Source organism: Rhipicephalus sanguineus, chromosome 2 (assembly GCF_013339695.2).
Source record: "Rhipicephalus sanguineus isolate Rsan-2018 chromosome 2, BIME_Rsan_1.4, whole genome shotgun sequence".
Taxonomy (NCBI): domain Eukaryota; kingdom Metazoa; phylum Arthropoda; class Arachnida; order Ixodida; family Ixodidae; genus Rhipicephalus; species Rhipicephalus sanguineus.
In genome coordinates, this window is record NC_051177.1 from 236366837 (window position 1) to 236393746 (window position 26910).

General features: G+C 52.4%; 1 protein-coding gene across 3 annotated transcripts in view; it reads right to left on the bottom strand.

Moving 5' to 3' along the window:
- The window catches only part of LOC119384175 (uncharacterized), a 350667-nt gene that overhangs the window by 163541 nt on the left and 160216 nt on the right, over positions 1–26910 (bottom strand). For 2 of the 3 annotated variants that reach the window (XM_049412793.1, XM_037652453.2), the window contains exon 6: positions 5040–5267. In XM_049412793.1, coding sequence (XP_049268750.1) covers positions 5040–5267 — 228 coding nt within the window. The remainder of the gene's footprint in view (positions 1–5039; positions 5268–26910) is intronic. The other variant, XM_049412794.1, reaches the window with a different exon arrangement.

Genomic DNA, 26910 nt, shown 5'->3' on the forward strand with positions numbered 1-26910 from the left:
ACGTTATAGGCGCTGCGCAAAGCGCCGACAACGCCGCCTGTCACCACGGCTTGGAAGTGTAGGCAGGCTCGGGCGAGCAGTGTTCCCGTGAGCGTCAAGGCAAGGGCTGTAGTTGCTGTGGTAGTTGCGCTTTCAATCACAATTTAACGCTTCTGTCAGCCTTCAGCGATGGCCAGAATCCACTGCTGCATAGTTGGCTGCTCGAACATGTACAGAAACCCGCCAGGAACACACTTTTACAAGTTTCCGGTACTGTTTCATGAGCATGAGCAAAGGCGGTGGTGGACAGTCGCTGTTCAACACAGAAGGTAAGCAATCATGCTTTGTTTACGGCAGTGTTAGAACAATTATCGTGCTTTTATTTCTCCATTTATGTCACTAGGCCTTTACTGAATGCGACCATGTTTACAGTGGGTCGCCTCGTCTAAACTCTGGACGCATATGAGGTGGTTGTTACTCATGAGACGCAATGCCTCTCTTTGAAAAAACTAATGATGCAAAGTGCAAAGCCAGACAATGGGGAGTAAAGCTACGAAAAAGTAATTGCGCTAAGCCACCTTAAAGAAAGGACTCAGTGTTAAAAAGCACGTGACGGTGCCGTCAAAAAAGCACCGATTGAATCACACATGTGCTGCACGGAGTCGTCTGCATGCTCAACCTATCGATCGCACTAGCATGCAATCTTCGGTGCAGAATGCTCACTGTGCGCTCGCCTGAGCTATCTGCATATTGGCTGTACAACCTGGCACTTGTAAGCATTGAAGGCTTTGGACAGGACACTAAACCTCGTTTTGAATGCCTCTTAACATGATTTCATGCTTGAAAATGCACACAAAAACGGACACAAGAGGAAGGCGATAAACACAGGATGACGCACTACTAACAACTGTTAGTAGTGAGTTGTTAGTAGCGGGTCATCCTGTGTTTAACGCCTTCCTCTTGTGTCCGTTTTTCCGCGCATTTTCAAGCAATGAATATGAACCGACCCACCCAACTTTTAATCCTGCTAAATGACTTCATGGTATTGGGAAACGCCAGAACTTTAAGCCCTGATGTCTGCCACTAATGCACAGTCACTTTACACAAATTGTGTGATGGGTGGGGTCCATTCTGAAACCTTCAAGTTTATCTTTATATTCTTGCTGTTTTTTGTTTCTTTTGCATGAAACTAGTGAATATATGTTCATGTTGCTTCAATGCAGTTTTGTATCTCCTTTGAAAATGACTGCAATGAAGCACGTGGCTTACAAGCAATATTTATGACCACTCTTCTCACTCGCTTTCAAACTGAATACAGTGAAACCCCGATTATACGACATTCTTGGGACCGCGGAAAAGCGTCGTAAAATGCGGGCGTCGTAAAATCCGAACAGAAAAATTTATGCGTACAAAAAAACTTTTTAGCAAGACGTATTAGCGAGAAACTTCTCTGCAAACTACCAACAAATGCGACAGGGCTCTAAAACTCAAATAACAAAAAAGCGAAAAGACTACTGCAACGCAGGTGCTAGTTATGATTTATTGAAGCAAACCTTGAGCTCGCCGAAATCCGCTGGCGCGATTCGCAACAGCCGTAGCGAAACATGGCACTGTGCAAGTACGAAGGTTCTGCCCACACACTTAAAAAAAAATCCGTGAGCTTCTTTTGCACTTTCTTGGAGCCCAGCCGCAAAAGCTTCCCCTCAAGTTTGGCAACGTCCAAAAGAACGTCCTCCGTGGCTTCGCGTGTACAAACATAGCTCCTTATGCCATCTATGTGAACTAGCATATCGGCAAATGATGTAGGGACGGCAAGATCTGCGGCGGCGGCAGCGGCAACGTCGTCCTCGTCTGATGTCGCAGTGTCGGCATCGGGCAATGCCTCCGCGATTGCATCGTCCAGCGACAGTTCGCTGCAGATGGCAATGTTCATGGTAATGAACGTTCTTTCATTTGTCAGTCTAGTCAAGCGTAGCTATTCAAAACTTCGCTTATCTCGTTTTCCCGAGTCATTGCTCTATCACAGCTGTGATGTTTTAATGATAACACGTATGTGTTTTTGTGTGTGTGTGTGGTGTCTATATATATATATCATTAGTGTTAACTGTGGTTGGTTCATCAGTATTGAATGTTTTCGAAGATCATTGGAATTTCTTGTGTTCACCAGAAATAAAAAACATTGAACAACAATGACGTTTGACCCTAGAATTCTGCTCCAAAACTAACTTGCATTGCTCCAAAACACACATTTTGGTGCTCCAAAGCTGCTCCAAAACCGCATTATTCCTGCTCCCTGAGCTCCTCCAAAACACTCCAAGCCCGCTTCCACCTTTGTACGGCAGCAAATCGCGTATCGGTGGAGATTTGGCGATGCTTGCACACGTGCATCGGGGAAAGCTGGATGAGTCATCCGCTCTTCGGCCACAGTCCTTGTGTTCTGTGTCATCGTTTCTAAACACTGCATGCGTGAGAGCTGTAATCTATTCCGCGCTTTGCTGATATCAGCCGCGCTCGTCACGAGGCACAAATTCGCAAGTAAGTGGCGGTTGGCACGTAGTTAAGCGGAGTTCGCGGCAGGTGCCAAATGTATTTGCGAGAGCCTGGGCGCGCACCAAAATGCCTGATAAGTGTACTGGGAGGCATTAAAGCTGTTTCGGACGTGGTTGTGGCAATTTGAGCGCTTGAGCAGAATAAAAAAGCATGAATTCCTTTTTTCGAATGATTTCGCGGTCCCTAGGGAGTTCGAAAAATCTGACGTTCACTGTACACTCGTGCGTCTGTTGGGGCACCAGCCTGCATGAAGCGTTGGGTTTTGGGGACAACATTGGAAAGGTAAAAATATCGTAATGAACGTTTTTCAGCAGCGGCATTTTCGCGCTGCGTTTGCCGGGTTGCTACATTTTCGTCAAAAGCCTACGGCAGCTTCAAAAAGTTCCTTCGAAATGCGTATAGGTCAGCGCCGTCGGGAGGCATTGGAAGAAACCAAACAAACACACGTCTTAGAATAGAAAATTGAGCGAGTTGGTATTGAATCATACTTAGGACTGTGCAGCGCTCAGCAACACTCAGCAACAGCGCTTGTCCTGTGTACTTCTTCTGTCCCTTGTCCCTTTTGTGAGCGCTGCACAGTCCTAGTATAAACACACGTCTGCCCCCTAAACTCCGCTTGTCGAACGAGCGGGCGACGAGCCGCGTGAGGCGTTTTCTTTTTTACTTCTAGTAGGAATACGCAGCAGCGCAATTTTGAGATGGCGTTCGTCAAAATGACGCGCGCGACCCTCCGACTACGCGTCAGTCGCGCATGAAATAAAGCCATTCGGGACGCAACAGCGCTATTTTACGAAAGCATTCGTCAAAAAACACGCGCGTCCCTCCAAACACGTGTAAATCACGCCAAAAATTGCGCCATGCGGTTTCACTTTTTCCCTTCCAAGTTCCCTTCCAAGATTTGTAAATTACTGGGTGTCTCTTATATGCACAAAAATATGGCACTTGAGGTGCGATGATGCTAGATGTCGCAAGCGCACAATTTGTATAACCGTGGTTCTGTTTTCGTACTACCTCACATTCGTCTTTTCAGTAATAAACGCTCCAAGTGTCTATCTTGTTCTTTTTTGTATATTTCTTCACTCGCCACCTCATGTACCAAACCACACACAGCAACGGCAGCGAGCGGCATGTCATGTTGTGCTGCAGATGGTACGAGCTACAGCGTACTCGACCACGAGCCGAGCGCAGGTTCTGACGAGGCAAAATCGAACAACACGACCGATCGCACAGGCGAGACTAAGCTCATCGCTGCACGAGCACGTTTACATGCTGCATTTATAACGTCTAAGGGCTTGTGTGCAATGCAAAAAATTCTGCACATGGAGAGGCACGCTCTCACTAAAAAAAAAAAAAATGAGTTTCGGAAAAGGTCCAACCGACTTACACAAACCGAAGCCCTGTGAGTGGTTTCGCGGTTGGTAGTGGCTTCATTGACCGCAAACAGATAAAACAAATTTTTCTTTCTCATGCAGACTTTTGATACAAAATCCATATTACACACTCAGCTGTACAGCGGTTTCCTTAATGCAAAGTTTCTAAATAATGGCCGCGCATTTACATCCACGGCAGCTGCTCGCACTATCCTCATGGCTTCACATCAAATTAAATATTCGCAGTAAATAGAACCTTTTCAACAATATGAAGCGTCAACGCACTTACTTTTATTCATGTTCGCAATCCCAGGCCACGATGACAGCAACCGCCTCGTGCGTGCAGCGCGCCAAAAAACTCCGTTGCCACTGGCATCACAATCGAAATATGGCCGCACAACTCATTTTCTTGTAGCTAGCTCCTGTACAGGCTCGCTAGCTTTTTTGCGCCTTCGACAACGTAACGAGAGCGCGCCAAGTGATGTGATGATGATATAAGCTCGCATAGGCACGCCATGACACGGATGACAGCGGCACATAACGGCACCAAACGCAGCCTCGGTGATCGGTTCCAGAAGCGTGGCGGAGCCCATCGCGGAGGCCGTACACCAAAGACCGCTTGGGAGCAGTTTCGGTGCAATAATGCGTTTTGGAGCAGGATGGCGCAGCAGAAGCGGATTGACGCAGTGTGGCGCAAATGGCACAGAACTTCCACCCCTGGCCGTGTGAAGGTGATCGTTCCTAATTGTGTGCAGCATATTGCCAATTAAGCTGACACCGTCACTGTACAGTTCCTGTTCCGTACGCATGCATTTGTCATGAAAGTGCTCGTGATGCCCACTCCGTTCCTGACCGCACACGGGCGCGGCAATGGCGAGCTGGTTTCATTCATGAAGGCAATGCATCTGTGCAGCGCACTTAGCGGTTTCGCACAAAGAAGCAGCATGAATGGCGGCGCGGCGCGTTTGGCTTCTCGCCTATTAAATGCGTGCAGTACGCATGCAACTGCGCTAGGCCACATGCACTACCGTGCAGTTAACTGAAGATGCTTATCGTAAGGGTTGTCAGCGATTAAGCCATACTGGCACGTTCGCCACTTTGGCCAATAATTCGATATATTGACCGCAAAAGAAAGCTCACCTGCTGTAGCTGATGCTCGTCCAAGGCGAGCTCCTCAGAGGAGAGAGTGATCTCGCTGCGATTGATCACTGATCGGGGCAGCTGCAGCGGGTCTTCCTCCTCAGAGCCCGGCCTGCGGAACAGCTCCGATGTGGGGCCCATGGGCTCACCCCAGGAGCGTGAGTAGGTGCGCCGACGCTGCTCCCAGTCCCACTGGGTGCTGCCAGCTTGCTGTTGCTGCTGCTTCTGCTGCAACACAATCAAGACACTTCGTCACAGCAGTACCACTCACGGCTTCTGTCTGAAACTTTAAGAGCAGAGAATGCGTAAGGCTGGAACATGTGTCAGTTCAAAACACAGCATAAACAAGTCTTGGATAGATCGCTGTTTTCATGCCAATGCAATAGACGCCTGGCTAGCACATGACCCTTTTGTGTCCCCTTTGAATAGGCTTTGGAGGTGTTTCGCAACAGTGAGCATATGATATATCACTGCCATAATTAAAATTATCCTGTAGGGCGATTCCAAGATCGAACAATTGATGGCTGGTCGACCTCTCAAATTTATTTCAAAATTTTATGTATTATTGCCTGATGAGTGGAAAGAAGAGATCCGCAATTTGTTTTGCCGCCAAAAATTTTTTTCGAAGCACAGGAAATCAATAATGACGAAGAGGTGGAGTGAAGCGCTCATCCGCTCTGCTGTTTTGGCCAACTTTTGTTATGAATTGCACAAAATATATTAAAGTTAGGTAGCTGAAATTTCTTTAACTAAATATATGCGTCTTTTTGCTTCTGCTCAGATAGTTTTAGTTTTATGTGTAGTGTAGATCTTTTTATAAAAAACCTCAAAATTGGCCCAGGGAACATTATTTTCTTTACTTTGAACGTCGTTATCCCAAAAAAGCCTTGTACCAGAGCGACGAAAATTCCGCATTACATTCTTCGCATGCTCATCTACCAAACTGCCAAATCTTATAATTATATAATGTTTCAGTAAAGAGATATGATAGGGCTAAGTTCAAGAAAACACCAAACAATGCAAACGTCTGACTACAATAAAAAAAAAACATTTTTTATATTTCTTGAACTTTGTCCGCTTATTCTCCTCCACATCAGCTTTCACAATCATTGAAAACATGTTGCATAATGTTGTTGCACTAATAGTTACGGCCCCTCCAATGAGACCCTTAGGCAAGGATTGGCAATTCCGACTTCTTGCCCAGCAAGTGTATAAATTGCAGGCCGGATTGAATTTCTTTTTATTAAAAGGCCAGCAGGTACCGAAAAAGGTGTCACCGGCACTGAAGACATTAATTTTGAAATTATTTGGTCACTGCAGCGGCCACGAGCGCAGGGCTACCGAGCAGGCGCGACCGTCGCGCGGCACCGCCGATGGTCCCACAGAAGTAATGTGTAAAGACGACCGATATTTCAAACAGCTGCGAGATCTACATTTGATAATTCGGACCCAGTCCGAGACTGTTGCGCACGCCGAATCAGCAGCCATTATCTCCTCCGGCACCCATACCATGCAAAGTATGGCCTCAGAGATCAAAACGAAAGCTAATTGGGGATCTATGAGGCTTTATTTCGATCGCAACTTTATGCCTCAGAGATTTGTACTGTAATTGAAAATGCCAATCTTGGAGGCACTGCTCAACTGTGGGGGATCATATCGACATCGAGAACATCCTACATTCCGGTTGCTGTATGCCTGTATCCCTGCGCTGCGCTGCTATCGCCGCCATTCTGTGAATGTGTCTGCGGTACAGTGTTTTGCTAAATTCTGTGCGTGTTTATTTTTATTTTGAGACTTGCTTTATTTTACGACATGCTGTCTCACAAGATCTGAGTTAAATGGCTCCAACGGTGCCCTCACAGCCAGCACCGAAGGCCGCGCCGACGACGACAAAACGCAGCAGATATACAACGCTAACCATGGCGAAGAAAGCCGCCATCATTCAGCAAGTGCTCAGTGGTCGTCCGCAAGTCGAAGTTGCTCGAGAGTTCAACGTTTCGAAGCAAACCATATCGGACTACAGGAAGAATAAGGACAAGATTTTAAGCGCGACGGAGACATCATCCGGAAGTGAACAAAAGAGAGTGCGCCAAGGTTTTCATCCGCAGTTGGAAGAAGCGTTGAGCATCTGGCTTAGCGCTACCGTCGCTCAACGAGTTCCCGTTTCCAGCCACCTCTCGAAGCAAAAGGCCGAGACATTGGCACTTCGCCTTGGCATTGATGGATTTAAGTTCAGTGATGGCTGGCTCCGGAACTTTAAGAAGCAGTACGACCTCGCTTTCAAAACAATGTGCAGTGAGAGCGGTGCCGTGGATAGCACACTGGTAGCGAACTACCGTGGTGGAAAGTTGGCGGAGCTGCTTCGGCACTACTCAGCGGACGACACCTTCAACCTCGATGAAACTGGGCTTTTTTACAAGCTACTACTGGAGAAGACACTCTCCCATTCTGGAGAACCTTGCCACGGAGGAAAACTCAGCAAGGAACGAGTCACTGTTGTCGGCGGCAGCAACGCTTCGGCACGGAAAAGCTCCTGCTGCTGGTCATTGGAAAATCAAAAAACCCTCGATGTTTTAGGGGAAAAAGAATTTGCCTGTCTGGTACGAAGCCAACACAAAGGCGTGGGTCACGCAAAAGCTGTTCGAAGAGTATGTGTGAAAATTGGACCGAAAGTTTGAATTGCAGAAGCGCAAGGTCCTTTTGTTCGTAGATACAGTCAAACCTCGTTATAACGAAGTTGAAGGGGGAGTCGTAATTACTTCGTTATAACCATTAGTTCGTTATAGCCAATATCCATTTCTACCGACAGATTAGCACGCAAGAGAGGATGTACTGACCACCAAATCCCACAGCAGCCCGCCACGCAAACGAAAAACGGCCGTCGCACGGAGAAAAACTAGCAAAAGAAAACAAAAAAGAAAGAACAGCAAAGAACTGCTACTTTATTGACGCCAAACTCTGCACACCAGCTGGCGGCTCACTTAGCAGAAAAATAGTCCTTAATAGACTTCTGCCGTGTCTTCCTCAGACGGATGATGGCTTTTTCGGCCGCTGCCGCTATGTCGAGTCCGTCCTCGCCGTCATCGTGAGCGCCGAAGAAGCGGCGCAGCAGGTTTGCCGCATCCAGCGATTGCGCGGACGTCGGAACATCGGGTTCACCAACTCCGGGCTGTCGTCAACACATTCGTCACTGTCGTCATTCACCACCCCTGTCACCGCGCGCACAATTTCAGCCTCTGTCAGCTCTTCGGTTGTCACCGTGTCAGCATCGGCACTGACGTACGTGCAGAAGGTGTCGCAGTCGGGCACAACTCCGGCGTCAAGGAGAGCGTCCCACGACGCCAGGTCTTGGTCACCTGTGGCACCCTCATTAGCGGCAGCACCGATATCTTCGCTGTCACCGCCGCTGTTGACGCCAAATGAGGCATGCCGGAAGCAGTTGGCGATCGTGCTTGCTGCTACAGACAACCAAGCAGCCTGTAGCATCTCGATCGCCATGTAGAGGTCGATTGTAGTCTCGCGCTTCATGCTCATATTGAGTAGAATTTGGTCGATTACACGCTTGCGGTACCGTGCTCAACGCTACGCCGAAATCTTCGGCAACTTTTTTCTTCTTGACGCCGGACTCAACGGCTTTCAACATAGCCGCCTTCTGCTCGATTGTAATCGTTTTGCGCTTTCGCTTGCCGTCGTCCATCTCCTGTCTAGCGGCGGGAACCGAGAGAGACGCTGTTCTGATGCACACGCAACGAACGACAAGCAAAAAGGCCCACGCCCACGCCGCGTGGTTGCCGCGTCACCGGCATCACCGGCGTCACCGTCCACGCGCGCAACAGGAGAGCGGGCGGGTCCACGAGTTCCGCGGGAGAGGGGAGGCCGGGTGACGTGCGCGGGTGGGTCCACGAGTTTCAGTGGAAGGGGAGGCAGGCAGACGCGCACCCTCGCGCGTGTTGGCAGGCGGCTCCTCGGGAGCGCGAGGCGCGAGTTTTGAATTACCGCATCCGTGATGGGACGTAAACCGTCGCGCGCTATAAGACATTGACTTGCCGGCTACCAAAATGGTCAGTAAATGCTCGGTGGGGAAAAAAAAAGGTTCGTTATATCCATTGCGAGGAAATTTTAGCTTCGTTAAAACGAGGTTTTAAATACATGGGCGTCTATGGGAATTTCAAGGGGAATTACGATTGCTTCGTTATATCCATTAGTTCGTTATATCCCGCTTCGTTATAACGAGCTTCTACTGTAACTGTACTGCCCATGCGCCTATCAGCTGTCTCAAAGCCATCGAGCTAGAATACCTGTCGCCGAATACGACTAGTATTCTGCAGCCTATGGACCAAGGTATCATCAAGAATTTGAAGATGCTGTATCGTTCACTCATGATGCAGCACGTGTTGCTGTGCCTAGAGAGCCAGATAAAATACAACGTTGACTTGATGTCAGTCGTGAGCATCCTTGCTGATGCCTGGAAGGCAGCGTTGGCAGGCACAATCAGCAACTGTTTCCGGCACTCTGGATTCACGTTCCGTAGTGAGCCCGACACTGAAGCTGAAGAACCCGACACTGCAACTGAAGAACCGGACCTGCCGCCCAGCGCAACGAGCTCAAGTGCGGACGTTATTGACGACCTTCGAGGCTGCCGCCTTGCCGATTCCAGACACAGTTACGTTCGAAGACTTTGGAAACGTCGACAGTGCGGTGTCATCGTGTGCCGAATTGAACAACGACGACATAATTGAGCAGGTTCTGCAACCGCCAAACAGCGACTCTTACTCTGATGATGATGACGCGCCGTGTGCTCCGGAGCCGTCGCATGTGGACCTGTCTCGAACCCTCGCTGTTCTTTCTTCTTCGTACAGTGATAATATCACACTGGCGGAGATTCAGGCGGACTTGGTTGCACGTAAGCAGAAGTGCGTGCAGCAACGCATAGACAACCTTTTTCAGCCACCGGGACACTGAAGTGTCAATAAAAGTATTTTTTTCTGACGCATTCGTGTTTTCGGACTTTCGATAATTCAGACTTATTTACGTTCTCCGTGTAGTCCAAATTATCAGTCGTCGATTGTAAAAGGCTGCCATCCTACAAGTATTACTTTTCTCTAACACCTAGAAAGACAGAACGCATGTTTACTCAATTTAGTAATGCTATGCCGCAGAATGAGATAGTAGTAGTTGTAGAAAACTTTATTTAGGCAGTACGCGGTAATGGGCATTTCTTGACAGCGGTGCACACAGCCCTCCACCTAGAACATCTACAGCTTCCGCTGAGTTGACTCCATAGTCCTGTACAACTTTAGAAGGCAGCGGCCACCTGAAATGCAGGAAGCACACAAGACTACTCCAATGTGCACACTCTCTACGTTGGTGTCATGAGCCGGATGGACGGTGACCCACCATCGCAGAGCGCGGACGAGAACATGAGTGGGACTATTTGCAGTCAATGTCCGATTTTTTGGACTCCTTAGGGACCGCAAAATTGTAAAAAAAAAAACGAATTCACACTTTTTTATCCGCTGAAGTGGTCAAATCACCGCAGCCACGTCCTAAATAGCTTCAATGCTTGCCAGTACACTTATCAGGCATTTTGGTGCGCGCCCAGGCTTTTGTGAATACCTCAGGTACCTGCCGCGAACACCTCTTAAAGGGACACTAAAGGCAAAGAACAACTTATGTCAGAGTGAAAGCTCAATGTATGACAGCGTCTGAAACGGCAATATTATCAACAGCAGTGCCCTACTTACCGAGAAATCAAGCTAAATGTATCACATGAAGTGATCGTGATGACGTATGAGAGTCTGCCTACACTAAATCACTAGTAATCAAACTAGCAGCAATAAAAAAAGAACCTTCCGTGCATCAAAAGACGTAATAAAATGCTGTTTGTTCGTTTCCGTTTGATTCATGGACAAAAGAACCTCTGTGGCGTTGCCATGGGGAACGGCGCGCGTGGTTCAAAGGTTTCGTTTTCGCCGAACTGCGCCTCGCCCGGCACCCTGCTTCGCTCACGCGGTCGCGTCTCAGTGGTAGTTTTGGGATCGCGTACTGTCGCATGTGTTTTGCGCGCTCGTGAAAGTCGCTCTGACAGAAAGTTCGACAAAATGCCGCATGCAACGACGCTGGCACTACGAGCCCTCAGCAGTGTACCGCGTTCATCGGGGCTCAAGTCGCTGAATTGGAGCCCAGCGTCGCGAGCCTATGTCTCGTTGTCAAGTTCTCCGTCCACATCCATTGCGGCGATTGCGGCAAGCTTCGATGGCTTCGATGGCCGTTGTTGCTGCTGTGGGTCCCGCTACTTTCGCTCTGCTGCTACTAGTGTCGGCGGCCGTGCAGTAAAGGCGGGCAACGTTGGGCACGGCAGCAGTGACGTATGAAAGTCGGATTTCAGGCGGGTGATTTGAAGTGTGATAACACGATGCGGACCACGAAAACGTGATTTTATTTCAAAATAAGCACTTCCTTGGCATAAAAGTAGCACTACGAGGTTTCTGGACCGCTATTTCAACAATCAACGTCGACTTAATATTTGCCTTTAGTGTCCCTTTAACAACGTGCCAACCACCAATTTGCGTCTCGTGATGAGAACGGCTGATACCAGCAAAGCGCGGAATAAATTATGGCTCTTTTGCAGGGAGTGTTTGGAAACGATGACACAGAACACAAAGGCACTATTGCGCAAGAGCAGGAAACTCATCTGGCTTTCTCCGATACGTGTGCGCACATAAATGAAGTGCCACTGTACGAAAATCTCCGTCGACGCGCAGCATTTGCTGCCGCGTGAAGCCGATCGTTCCTAGTTGTGTGCAGCACATCGCCGCTGACACCGTCACTGCTGGGGCACTTGCTGTACTGTACGCACGCGTTTGTCATGAAACTATTCATGTTGCCCACTTCGTTCCTGACCCCACATGAGCACGGCGATGGCGAGCTGCTTTTTGTTTGTGAAGGCAATGCGTCTGCGCAGCGCACTTCTCGCACAAAGAGGCAGCACGAACGGCGGCGCGTTTGGGATGGCGCCTATTAAAAGCATGCAGTATGCTTACAACTGCGCTAGGCCACACGCACTACTGATAGTTAGCTGAAGATGCTTATCATATGTATTTCCGGGGCTCATCCGTAAAGACATCGCCGTACTGTGCCATGATAGTGGCCCCTTCAAATTTTCGGTCTGCTTCACTCCTCAACATTTAAGCATTACAGCGAAGCTGACGTCTATACTATTCATATCGCAAAAAGGATGCTTGAATCGGTCGCTATAATTCATGGTCTTTTCATTTATACCAGGATCTAATCGCAGGTTCAGGCCGGTTGTTGGAACCTTTAGGTCATTTTCATAGCAGTACACCGGTGTCGTGTGGAAAAGCATACCAAGATTGAGAAGTTGCCTTTTTCCTTTATTGCTTATTTCACTTTTCCTACATGCTCAAACCGAGTTGCAGAAAGGCAATAAGAGCATTTTGTGCTTATACAGGCACAACCTGTCCACTACCTCCTTCACACTACCTGTCCTTTACAACTTCCAGTGCCTCGCTACCTATCTCAAAGCGCTGCTCTCTTCCAAGATGGTTGTACATTACTTTAGTTTTCTGCATATTAATTTTCAGACCTACCGTCCTGCTTTCCTTGTCCAATTCAGTAACCATGAGTAAGCATTCATCCAGAGTTACTCGTCAATGCAATGTCATCAGCGAATCGCAGGTTACTAAGGTACTCTCCATTAACTCTTATTCCTAACTCCTCCAAATACAGGGGCCAGAAAACCTCCTGTAAGCATGCAGTCAATAGCACTGGGGAGATAGTGTCTCCCTGCCTTACACCCTTCTTTATCGAAATTTTGTTGCTTTCTTTTGGAGGACTATGGTGGCAGTGAAGCCACGGTAGATTTCTTCCAGTATTTTTATATACTGCCACGCCCGCTTCTTGTTTTATTTTGATGTATTCGGGTTTGACCCGCGAGGGCGGTTAGCAACGCCCGACGCTAACTGCGCCGCAGTGTTCGAGAAGTTTCGCGATTGTAGTAGACCATTTTGTTAAGATTGCGCACAAGACGCGAATAGTCAAGATTATTCCAGAGCTTGCGCGACCACCAGTGATAAGGCTGCAAACTTCGATACATGATGTATAAAAGACGGCGCGTCCCAGCGATCATCAGATTATCGATGGCCAACGCTCTGTTTGCCGCTATCAGTACACAGCGTGCCTTGCTTGCAGTTTCACTTTCCGTTTCCTGGCCACAGGTTCAGCCAAATAAAGAGTTACGCATTTCCAAGTTCTCCTGGAGTCTTCTTCACCGTCACGTGACACCTAGTGGAGGCGCTGGTTCGTCCATGTTCCGGACGCCCACACGGAGTCAGGATCCAAGTCCAAGTAGTCAAGAAGAAGAACTTCAAGACTTCCCTGACCGTCAAACTAGCAGCCGGCAGCTAGGACTCAAGCCAGAGTACGGATTCCTTCGCGGCAACGCCAGGCAACCTAACGCTGTGACCTCAACGTTCTTATCGAGAGCCACAGCGTCACCGCTCTCGTCGATACTGGAGCTGACTATTCCATGGTCAGTGGGCCCTTTGCCACGAAGTTGAAGAGAGTTAGGACTGCTTAGGAAGGCTCCGAAATCTGTACCGCTGTAGGGCATCTAATAACGCCGTCGGGAGTCTGCACAGCAAGAGTCACCATCGATATTCAGACTTATCCTGCGAGCTTTGTAATCATGCAACACTGCTCCAGGGACGTCATATTTGGCATGGACTTCTTAAACCATCACGGCGCCGTCATCGACTTAAGAACCAAGTCGATAACCCTATCGTCAGACAAAACGACATCACCGGATGTCATGGTGATGTCAGTGATCGTCGGTGATTGTCGGTGATTGCCGTCTCATCGAGCTGTGGTAGTGCCGTAGGTGCCCTGCGAACTGCTGGATGAGGCTGCTGCAAGCTCGGGGAGCCTCACTTGGATGACGCCAAGGTCGACGACCACCCTCCCGAGCCTCTCGCCGCTGCTTCCAGAACGGGGCCCTGCTGCTACCGTCGCGGGTGTGACGCTGGCTTGCACCACCTTGCTCCTCGACGACTCCACTGAACACTGACTCCTTGTTCTTCCGTGGTCTCTCACCTCGGCTCGGGTCGCGTGGCACGCGCCTTTCTCCGGCCAATGGCGTGCGTGGACGTGGCGGGGTTGCACACCATCGGGTACTTTTCCATCCCCCGCACACCATCGCTACCTTCTGCCCTTCTGCACATGCCTCGTGTCCCCTTTACTCATGACACCGGACACGAATCCATGTCAACATGCCCTGAACATGCTCGAGGAACAGCTACCATTCCGCCTCGTTCCAGCGTCATAATTCCCGCCGGCACCAAAAAAGTTGAAGAAATTGAAGGTGTCATCGAAAGCGATCAGCATTTGCTGTCAGACCATGATATTTGCATCGCAAGAGGCACTGCTCGGTTGCATGAAGGAAAAGGAAGCGTGATCCTAAGTAACTTCAGACAAAAATACAGACACCCCAGCAGGGGCACGACGATCGCATACATAGAAGAAATCTTGGCCGTCAGCGACGCGTTTGCCTTTTATGATTCTGACGAAGCTACAACGTTGACCCAAATACCTGAGCCACCCTTCGACGTAAATCCAAGTCTTCCCGCTTGCCAACAGCAACAGCTTCGATGCCTTCTGCAGGAATACAAGGACTGTTTCTCGTCGTCATCTCGGGTCCAACAAACGCCCCTTGCTAAGCATTGCATTATAACAGAAGAAAATGCTCGACCACTCCGTCAGAGTCCCTAGCGGGTTTCGACGCGGGAATGGGAAGCTGTTAAGAAACAAGTCGACGAAATGCTACGCGAGGACATCATCCAGCCGTCCAACAGCCCGTGGGCGTCTCCCGTGGTGTTAGTGAAAAAGAAGTTGTAGCGAGAGAGGTAGATGTGACGGTGGCCAACGTGGCTGTGTCGTTGTCTCGCCACTTTATTTGTAAGGCGATTGCCGAAGCGGAGCGGCGGCTGCAGCGTCCAAACCGCCAGGAGCGTGGCCACGTTCTGCTCGCGCCTCGAGCTCTAGGCATGGGCTGCGCGAGAGGTGCGGCGCGGTGGTTGGAAAATGACGATGATGATGACGCTACAAAGTGAAAAAGAAGGTTGGGACCCTACGTTTCTGCGTCGATTATCGTTGCCTAAACAAAATCACAAAGAAGGATGTGTACTATCTCCCACGGACTGGCGACGCCCTGGATCGACTCCACAACATGAAGTACTTTTCGTCAATGGACCTCAAGACCGGCTACTGGCAAATCGAAGTCGACGAGAGAGACCGAGAAAAGACTGCCTTTATAACACCGGATGGCATGTTCGAGTTCAAGGTCATGCCTTTTAGTCTTTCCTCAGCACCTGCGACTTTCTAGCGCGTTATGAATACAGTGCTGGCTGGCTTGAAGTGGCAGACGTGCCTTGTGTACTTGGACGACGTCGTTGTGTTTGCCTCAAACTTCGACGAACACCTCCGGTCCCTTGAAGCTGTACTTCAAGCAATCAAGACCTCCGGACTCACCCTGAAGCCAGAAAAGTGACATTTTGCGTACGAGGAGCTCTTGTTCTTGGGCCACATCATTAGCAAATCTGGAGTTCACCCCGATCCACGAAAAACAGCTGCTATCGCCGACTTCGCGCCACCCACCGACAAGAAGGCCGTGCGCCGATTTCTCGGCTTATGCGCGCCTATTACAGACGCTTCGTCAAGGAATTTTCACTGATCGCCGAGCCACTAACTCACCTCACGAAGAGCGACGTGGAGTTCAAGTGGGGAACTGCGCAAGTATAGGCAGTTCAAGAACTGAAACAGTGCCTGCAGGCACCTCCGATACTTGCGCATTTCGACGAATACGCCGATACGGAAATCCACACCGACGCAAGCAGCGTAGGTCGGTGCCGTTTTTGTGCAGAAGGCTGACGGACTAGAAAGGGTCATCAGTTATGCTAGCCGGTCACTGTCCAAGGCAGAAGCCAACTATTCCACAACAGAAAAGGAATGCCTTGCCATCATCTGGGCTACATCAAAGTTTCGGCCCTACCTCTATGGCAGGCCCTTCAAAGTTGTCAGTGACCATCACGCCTTATGTTGGCTAGCTAACTTGTAGGACCCTTCAGGTCATCTCGCACGATGGAGTCTGAGGCTTCAAGAATTCAACATTACCGTTGTTTACAAGTCCGGAAGAAAACACTCCGACGCCGACTGCTTGTTTTGTGCCCCCATCGACGCACCGCCGCAGGACGACCACGATGATGACTGCTTCTTGGGAACCATAACTGCCGACGACTTCGCTGAACGACAGCAAACCGACCCGGAACTCAGGGGTCTGGTGGAATACCTCGAGGGCAGGACCACTGCTGTTCCGAAAGTATTCAGGCGAGGATTGGAGTCATTTTTCTTGAAAAACGGCATCCTCGTAAAGCAGAAGTTCTCTGCGACCCGGGCCAACTACCTTATTGTTGTACCTTCGGCACTGCGACCAGAAGTTCTGCAGGCCCTACACGACGACCCGACGGCTGGCCACCTCGGTTTTTCCCGCACGCTCGCGAGGATACAGGAAAAGTACTACTGGCCACGCCTTGCTGTCGACGTCGCTCGCTACGTGAGGACATGCTGGGAATGTCAGTGACACAAGACACCGCCAACAAGGCCAGCGGGACTTCTGCAGCCCATCGAACCACCTCGCCGACCATTCCAGCAAATAGGTATGGACTTACTGGGGCCATTCTCGACGTCGACTCTTGGGAATAAGTGGATCGTCGTAGCTACGGACTACCTCACCCGCTACGCCGAAACAAGGGCCCTGCCAGCAGTGCAGCCAAGGTAGCCAAGTTTTTCGTTGAGAACATCGTCTTGCGTCATGGTGCCCCAGAAGTCCTCATCACTGACAGAGGTACGGCCTTTACTGCTGACCTTACTCAGGCGATCTTGAAATGCAGTGAACTTCCGTTAAGACGAACTCGGTTGAGGCAAATTCTCACTTATGCCGAACAACAGAGAACCGTTTGTTTGGTTCCCATAGACTCAATGCGAAAAAAATTCGCTTAAGACGAACCGCCCAACTGTACTCTTCTGTTAAGATGAACTTTCGTGGTGATCGACAACGCTGGCGATTCTGCGATACGAACACTGCAGTCTTGGTGGGGCATTCCGGCGACCGAAAAAAAGCAAAACAGAAAAAAAAAGCGCTTCCCAGAGCAAAGACGCTGTAGCGGAGAGGTAGAAGAAGAACGATGCTGCTAAGACGATGCTGCTACACTGATGTACGAAAAACAACTCTTTATTCGAGGGCCCACGCGCTCGCCTTGCACGCGCCTCCACTGACTTCGTCGTCGTCGGTGCCTCGGCACGCCAGCACGCGACAGGGCCCCCCACCGTATAGACGGAGTCTCAGTCAAAATGTGTCCGTCTGGCAGTCCTCGTCGAGATGGCGTAATGACGAACGGTGCTAAATTTTTTTCGGGTGGTCGGGGCTGAGAGTGGCGCGGTGGACGGATGAGAAACCTAGTGGATTTTGCGAGCCGTTCCGCTCACGGGCAGCGCTGCGGAGAGACGCTCCTGGAGGGCCGAGTGGGTCCGCGAGAAAGCGGTCGCACCGGGCGCGCTCGTCTACGTGGGCGTGACCGTCGTGGCCACCAGTCCCGGGGAGGGGGCCGGCGCAGTCATGGAGGACAGCGTGCTGCCGTGAGGGTGCAGTACGACGCTGCCATCGTGCGCCAGCAAAACCTGTATGCGCTGCTGGGGAGACGCTGCCGTAGTCTGCGAAGCCTTGCTCACCACAACCTGCACGCTCTTTCTGGCTGGTGCGGGCGCGACGGAAACCTCGACTGATATGATGTTTTCTTGATTGAACGTAGGGGATGGCGGGGGCGTAGACTCCGGCATGATTTGTGGGAGAGCACGCGCGCCCATTTCCTTTCCTTAAGGCAGGCGCGATCGGGAACTGACAGCGGGAGCGAAGGAACCACTAGGAGAGGAGCACAGTCGCCCTTTCCGGACAACCCCTTCTTTCCCGCTACTCCTCGCGCTAATCCTCGCATCCCGGCTCGCGGGAAAGGGAACTCGCCCTGCGAGGGAATCAACCCTCGCGGTGGGGAGGGACACGGGAGGTGAACAAAAGTGCCGACCAGGCAGAGAGACGCTCTCTCGTGCCCTGCTGACCTACGAAGGAACATCTCACCGCCCCGAGACCCGCGAGCCGATCATCGACCGAAGGTGTAAGCCATACCCTTTTCTACGGAGCGGACTATCCCTCTACGCGACATTTACGCGTTATTGCTAACGTAGCAATAAAGTGTTGTTTGTTGTGCTAGCCTGTTGCCTTATTCGCCCGAACCCGTCGTAGCTGCGACGACGCGCGCTACGGGAAGGGGACGTTGACACGGTACGACTATTTGCGGCTGGGACCGGAGCTAGGCTTCTGCACCAGCCGTGCAGTAGAGCGGACCCCCCTCATCTGGCGCCAACGTTACGAATTTGGCAACGCGGCTAGTTTTGTGGACGCGAGCGACTACCGACGCTCCGTCAACGTAGGACAACGGGCATGTCTGAATTCCAGGATTTGTTCATGTTGTCTGATGTCGCGTCGCAGAAGGTCGATCCTATGGCTAACGCGGGGGCATTGTTTGGACTTTCCGACAGCGTAAATTTTGGTTGTTTCACGCGGGACAACCAAGGTGTTGCAGCGACCGCGTTAGGAGAGATTAGGCCTACGACGGAGAGCGCCACGCCGGGCCCCCCGTCACCTCGCGACGCGAACAGCGAGATGCCACCACATGTTGCTTCGGCACAAGCCGCAGATGTGGTCGCGTCTTCGGGCAATAGTGTGCCCTCGAGCGAGGTACTCTGGCAGAATGCGCTTGTCAGTTATGCAGAGCTTAGCCAGCGCGTTGCAAAACACAGCGCAGCCTCCTTCGCAAAGTGCGGGACCACGTGTCAAGGTAGACATGCCTACCTACAGTGGCTACCACGACTGCAGGAGCGCAAATGAGTATCTCGACCGATTGCTCTACTATCAGCAAGCAATGGGGCTTCCCGACGCCGAACTTCTCGCGCGTGTGGTCCCGGTGTCGCTGACAGAGCAAGCGGCCCGATGGTTCCGACTGACCGGTCATCGCTGCCCGCACGGTAGAAGAGTTCCGCGAGAGCTTCCGCGACGAATTCCTTCCAGGCGAATTACGAGTGGCGTTTGAGGAGGGAGTTGGAGCTACGCACACAGCATCCGGACGAATCCTTGCTGGAGTACGTACGGGCGATGGACGAACTTTATCGCCTCGCCTAATCCTCTCGCCACCAACGCGGAGAAAGTCGAGCGCGTTACACGGCAAGCGCACCCGACTTTTGCGGCGCACTTTAGGGGATGCAAGTTCGCAGACCTAGAAGAGCTCGCCGCCGAAGCGAAGCGCATACAAGGGGACATCCTCGCGGCGCGAGCGTATCGCCCGCCTCCACCCGCAGCGCAGTCACTCGAGCCTCGCTGCGCGTGAACGGTGCGCGGGTCGGTTCAGAGGCGTTTAGGGGTAACGCGTCAGCATCGTTCGCTGATGAGCACGTACCGCGCGGTTGGGAACTGTCAGACCGCGCTTTGGACCCCTACGCTTACGCGCTTCGTAGGCCCGTGCTGCGCCTGCACGTGACGTTCCGCGCAGGAGCACGTGGTCGAGACGAGCCCAGACGAGCGGCGCAACGCGGAGCGAGGCCCGCCGGATCGTGGCGACGAGCGCCCGGCACGGCGTGGTTTCCGCGGTCCTTGCTACCGGTGCGGCGCACCGGGGCACATCGCCCGCGAATGCGGCCGCACGCCGGTTCAGGAGCGAACACGCGGTTCGGGAAACGGACGACGCCGCCGGTGAACCACGTCCGGGCACCGCGCGCGATCAGTAGTCCTACCGATGCGCTCGGATCACTAGCACCTACAGTCTGTCGCGCAGGTAATGCTGTAGACTCGCCCGCACCGTTAATCGAGTTAACGATAGCTCGAAAGAAGTTTGTAGCACTTTTAGATACTGGGGCAAGCGCTTCATTATTTGGGGACGAGGTGTTGCACCATCTCTGCGAGAACAATATCCGCTTGAGACAAAGCAACCCCACCTTCCGCCTTGCTTCGGGCACAGCGCAATCGAGCGGTGCGGCTAGACTTGTGGTCCGCTGGGAAAGACGCGTGAGGCGACAACGCTTTGTTCATCTTCCCGGTTTGTCAATGCCTCTAATCCTGGGTCGAGACTTTCTCGCCAAGTCAGGGATTGTCATTGACATTGCAAAAGGAGGTTACCGACAGCGCGACGGAGACGCGCTAAAGCTTTTCTCGAAAGCACCCGCATTGACAACGGCATGCCAATCGCAGGGAGCAGCGCGAGTGAGAGAGGAGGAAAGCGCGCAGAGTAAGCGAGTAACCCCGCCAGAACAATGTGCTGCGGTACAGGGAAGGTCAGTGCACCCGCTTTTGGCAGAAGCACACAGCATGCCAGAAAGGGAAAAGGTGCAGCTGTCGTCGCTGTTGTACGAGTATGACGCGATTTTCACTGAACGCCCGGGCCGCACTACGCTGGTCAAGCACACAATTGACACGGGTGACGCACGACCTTGGAAATGCAGTCCCCGACCAATTAGCTTGGCCAAGCGGAAAGCACTTGACGCAGCCTTGGACGAACTCATCGACACAGGCGTGGTCGAAAGGTCAAACAGCCCATGGGGTTTCCCGGTTGTTCTAGTTCCAAAGAAGGATGATACATATCGCCTTTGTGTAGACTACCGCAGGCTGAATGAGGTTACGAAGAAGGACGCATACCCTCTTCCATCCATTTCATCGTTAGTATCCAACCTAGGCGGGGCGAAGTACTTTACGACGCTCGATGCTAGTCGCGGATATTTTCAGGTCGAAATGGACGAGCGGGACAGAGAGAAGTCAGCTTTCACATGCCACAGGGGACTTTTTCAATTTAGGAGAATGTCTTTTGGCTTGGTGGGGGCTCCCGCTACTTATCAGAGGCTAATGGACCAAGTTCTGGGAGATGCAAAGTGGCAGCACGCCCTCGCATATCTAGACGACATAGTGGTTTACTCGAAAACGTTCGATGAGCACTTGCGCCACTTAAGAGACGTTCTAGAAAGGCTGAGGTCTGCGGGCATCACTCTGAACCCGAACAAAGCTCAGATAGCGGCGACCCGAATAACATTGTTGGGATTCACGCTTGACGAGGGTCGCATTTTGCCGAATAAGGGTAAGCTTGAAGCGATAGTCAGCTATCCGTCGCCGAAAGACATCGGCGAGCTGAGGCGCTTTCTGGGGATGGCGAACTTCTATCGCCAATTCATTCCAGACTGCGCGGCAGTGCAGGCGCCTTTGACAAAGCTCTTGAGGAAAGGCGAGCGTTGGGCTTGGGGTCAAGAGCAGGAGGCCGCACTGCGTCGCCTCACTAAGTTACTGGCTAACACGGCTGAACTGCAGCTACCCGATTTGAACAGGGAGTTTGTGATTCAAACAGACGCAAGTGACCTGGGGTTAGGAGCAATTTTGCTTCAGGAGCATGGAGGTGCCCTCCGACCGATTGCGTTCGCGAGCCGTTCGTTAACGCCGGCGGAGAAGAACTACTCGGTAGCAGAGAAAGAGTGTCTCGCGATAGTTTTCGCTCTCCGTAAGTTTGACTATTACATCGACGGAGTGGCGTTTGTTATTGAGACGGACCACATGGCGCTCACGTGGTTGAGGCGCTTGAACGAACCAAGCGGCCGCCTGGCTCGTTGGACATTGCTTCTGCAGCGTTACGACTTCACCGTACGCTACCGCAAGGGCAAGAACAATGCCGCGGCCGACGCACTATCGCGTGCTCCAGTCCGTCACGAGACTGACCCGGAACGGACTGTGAGCGAGACACTCGAGGTAGCGCTAACGGGAAACAGTAGAACAAACGTCAGTTCAAGGCACAAGCGTGAACCACGTAGAGGCTGTTGTTAGCGCGGGGATTGTTTTCAGCAGAAGGGAGCTGTTAGAAGCTCAGCAGAAAGATCCGTTTTGTCGAAAGGTGTTCGACGGGCTCCGGGAGCCGGGTGGCGAGGCCACCGCGCACACGGGGGCAGCTGGTATTGCTGTCGGTGCGGAGCGCTCGGCAACAGCTGGTAATGCTGTGAGCGCGCTGGATTCGTATCTGCTGGATTCTGATGGCGTCCTGCTGAGGTCACGGAGAAAGAAGTATTTGAGGAGGAGAATCTCTCGGCCGCGGCAGCGCGCGAGGGCGGCGCGATAGCGTCACGGCGGAATGCGGTTACGCCGAAGCACGACAGATGACGCTTTTCGGCCTGTTGCCATCTTTTACATGCTCTTCTATGGGCGCGACGCATAAAAATCGTGATAGCGCCTCATACATTATAAAATTTCTAAGATTTCTGTCTGTAACATCAATAGGTAGATATGACAGATACTTTAGCTGCAGTTACTAATCGATATTGCCGGAATTATAGGCCGTACAGCGCTTGAAACGAACTGCTAGTAGCGGCCCATGAGCAGACGACGTCTGCCGCCGCATGCACGCGCCCCTCGCTCCTCGCTCGTATGTTCTGCGCGCGCATGCGTAGGTGGCCTTGGGAGGGAAAGTTCCCTTGGCGATTTGCTGTTTTTTTTTCTCTTTAGCGCTCTCAGTGGCTTCCGCGCGTTGCGCCGGCGGAGCCGACTCCTCGATGTTTGCGCGCGCTTTTCACGCCGCGAAAAAGGAGAGTGCTTTGCAGATTTCGACCAGTGCTACTTCAGGATGGGGCGGAAATGTGTCGTGCCGAACTGCAGCAGTGGGTACGCGTCCTGCAAGGAGAAGGTAATTACCTTCAAAGTTCCTAGAGACCCTGTGAGGTTGGAAGCGTGGGCTCGCGCCATACCAAGAAATGACCGACAGCTGACGCCTCGTGACTACGTTTGTGAGAAGCACGTCTCGCACAGTGACATAGACAGGCGGCGCTATTATGGAGAACTTGGTGGCGAAGTTCTCCTTGACAAACCGAAACGGCCAGTGTTGTTTCGAGACGCCGTGCACTCAATCTTTCCGCGCGCTGTCCCAGGTACTTGTCTGCTGTTCTAAAAAAAAATAGACAATGTGAAATTTCAACCACCTGGGGTTTTGTAACGTGCACCTAAATGTAAGCACACGGGCCTTTAGCATTTCGCCTCCATCTAAATGCGGCCGCCGCAACAACCTAAATCTGAATTGATGGCATATAGGGTAAGTCCCATCATTCGTTGAAATAAATTATACCTAACTCATTGAGTTGACGTTATCAAAAATTATAGATTTCAGGTTGTACAAAATATATCACGCTGGTAATTTTCCTGTATGTGACGCCATTTTTCTCGTTAATTTACCGCAAAAACTTGGAGTGCGCTTGAGCTTCGCCTTTGAGAGTAGAACGCGATAGCGTAATCGGGCCCTGTGCGCATCGCCTTCTCAATTGCTAGCCTCGCCGACACCAACGCCGACACCGGTATTTCTGTGAAACGGGCTCGTTAACGCTGTCGCGTTAAAACACATCCATTCGGGCGCGAACGGCGAATCGCTGACGAATGGCCTTAACCGACGAGCTTCGTCGGAGAGCGCGGTGAGAGGGACGCGCGCATTTTTCCTTCTCCGCTGGCGGACTCTCACGACAGAGGGCGCGGGAGCGCTGTGCCCGATTTCGTGACTTTATTAGGGCGCCCGAGCGAGCGCAGTTTCGCCTCCTCAAGAATTCTTGCTCCGTGGCTGAGGTACATCCCATCAACGATGACACAAGTGAGTCATTCAAGGTCGTTATACCGCGCAAGTTGAGAGGAGCACTGCTTCGCTACTTTCATGACTCGTGCATTGCTGGGCATGCGAGCGGCCCTAAGACTTATGCTAAGTTGTGTCGCCTCGCTACCTGGCCAGGCATGAAGCGGGATGTGATTCGTTACGCCCGTTCATGTCACGTGTGCCAAAGCGTCAAGCCCCGAGGCGGACGACCGCCCGGCCTCATGCAGCCGATCAACAGCCAGACTCCCTGGCAAATCGCGGCATGTGACGTAATGGGACCGTACCCCACAACTCCTAGCAGAAACAAATTCTTGCTGGTGATCACGGATCACTTCACTAAGTGGGTAGAACTTTTCCCCCTTAGAAAGCTGACAGCTCGTGTGATCTTGGATAAGTTGATGGAGGTTTTCACCAGGTTTGGTTTCCCTGAGCAGTTGATAACAGACAACGCGTCTTATTTTACTGCGAAGGTGTTTGTTGACACGTGCGCCGCGCTTGGCATTAAGCACAAGAAAACAACCACCTACCATGCTCAGTCGAACCCCACGGAACGAGTTAATCGCAACATCAAGCACATGCTTGTCGCGTTGTCTGAAAGGCACAAGGACTGGGATATCTACCTTCCAGAGATCGGGTTTGCGTTGCGATCGACTGTGAACCGCTCGACTGGGTATGCGCCTTCTTTTCTAAACCTGGGGAGAGAACTGCCGAATCCGATGGAGACTGTACTCGCGGATCGCAGTGGAGTGCCAGTGGCGTCATCAGCAGGAGCTGAATACGCAGCGCAGTTGCGCGAGAAGCTAGCGGAAGTTTTACGTAAAGCACGCAGTAATCTCGGCACTGCTAGGGCACAACAGAAGGCGCAGTACGACCGCTCGCATCGGAACGTACACTACGAAGTGGGCGATCTGGTGCTGCGACGCCATCATGTTCTTAGCGACGCTAGCAAACAGTTTGCAGCCTCGCTGGCACCGAAATGGTCCGGGCCGTACCGAGTGCGAGAGAAGGTTTCCTCGCTTGTTTATCGGCTCGCGAACATGAAAGGCAAACCGAGCGGCGGACCAGTGCACATATGCGACTTGAAACGCTACGTGTCACGGGAGGAGCATGGGGACGACTATCAGTCCCCCTCCGAGCCACAGGCGGCGGCTGAGAACGCTCGAAACCGAGTGAAGAGCCCTGAGCCGCGGTACTTCTTGCGAAACAGGCGGAGACAACTCTGCATGTTGCATGAGCAAAAGGGAAATAGGTGCCACCGGGACGGCTTGGAGAGGAGACCGCCTCCTCACGGTGAGCCCACACCCACTTTACGTCGTCGTTGTCGCAGCCCCACCACCACCGGCAAGCATCGCCATGGACGCCTGACTGGAGATCGACCGGTACATCACGTCGCCACTTCCACGCTACCCCATCGCCTCACCGCCCGGCCTCCACACAAGAGGCCCGAAGACCAACGCCAACCGAACTGGGAGAGCCAGCTGCCTGGGGGCCGCAGCCACCAGGACGTGCCAGGGTTGTGTGGACACCTCGATGGCCTATGCTCCCTCAAGGCCACGGCGCAGCACGCCGAAAACCCCGAGCCCCGCCAGACCGGAGGAGCCCGAACCATGCTGGAGAGGCCTTATGGAATGAAACGCTTCGCTGACTCGCTCCTCTCAATCACCACCAACGACCAGAGAGGCGGGGCCCAAGGAGGCGCGGTCCGGACCACGGGGCGGGAGGAGCAGGCCAGACCTACCGCAGCAGTGACGGCGGAGGCGACGACTGGGGAAGCCATGACGCAAGTGGACACGGCAGCGAAGACTGCAACGAGGCCGGTGGTGGCTACTTCGGAGGCAGCGGCGACGCCAGTGGGGGCACCGGCGACACCCACGGCAGAGGGCCGACCGCAGGAGGGCACGGACCTGGACCGATCCATCCTAGCCTTTCTCGATGAGGAATAACAAAATATTACCTCATGGTGCAGTCTCTGTCGTCCGAGGGCTTTCTTAAGGGGAGGAGGATGTGGGAGAGCACGCGCGCCCATTTCCTTTCCTTAAGGCAGGCGCGATCGGGAACTGACAGCGGGAGCGGAGGAACCACTAGGAGAGGAGCACAGTCGCCCTTTCCGGACAACCCCTTCTTTCCCGCTACTCCTCGCGCTAATCCTCGCATCCCGGCTCGCGGGAAAGGGAACTCGCCCTGCGAGGGAATCAACCCTCGCGGTGGGGAGGGACGGGAGGTGAACAAAAGTGCCGACCAGGCAGAGAGACGCTCTCTCGTGCCCTGCTGACCTACGAAGGAACATCTCACCGCCCGAGACCCGCGAGCCGATCATCGACCGAAGGTGTAAGCCATACCCTTTTTCTACGAGAGCGGACTATCCCTCTACGCGACATTTACGCGTTATTGCTAACGTAGCAATAAAGTGTTGTTTGTTGCTAGCCTGTTGCCTTATTCGCCCGAACCCGTCGTAGCTGCGATGACGCGCGCTACGGGAAGGGGACGTTGACACGTACGACTATTTGCGGCTGGGACCGGAGCTAGGCTTCTGCACCAGCCGTACATAGAGCGGACCCCCTCAGATTCCATGCTCCTTCAGCTACTCGGACGGTCTACCGTGGGCGCTTCGCGGGCCTTCTCCGCGGCTGGTGGCGCCGTTGCAGTAGGCACCTGTGGCTGGTGGTGATCGTCGCCGACGTCACGGTGCCGAGACAGACACGGGGAGATGTTGTGGCGGCGCCGCATGCAACCCGTCATGGTGGCATGACGGGATGGTGGGTGACAATGTTGGCAGCGGGCGCAGAGGACACCATACTGCCGCCCGTCGAGATGAGGGGCGCCGACAGGTGCCATGATGGCGGTGATGGTGGTGGTCCTGCGCCAGTATCTGCGGCTGCGTGAACGTCGTATCTACACCAGGGACTGGTGCTGGTCTGTCTGAATGCACCCAGCGTGGGCTGGGCCAGCATGGTCTGCATGTGCAGCATGGCCTGTACGTTGTAGTGTTAGGGGCTGTCCCGGGACCATGGCAAACAGGGGGGCGCATCAGCGCTGTGGCGACAGAATGAGTTTGGGCCTTGTCCCCCTATTCTGCGGGATGACTATGGTTGAGG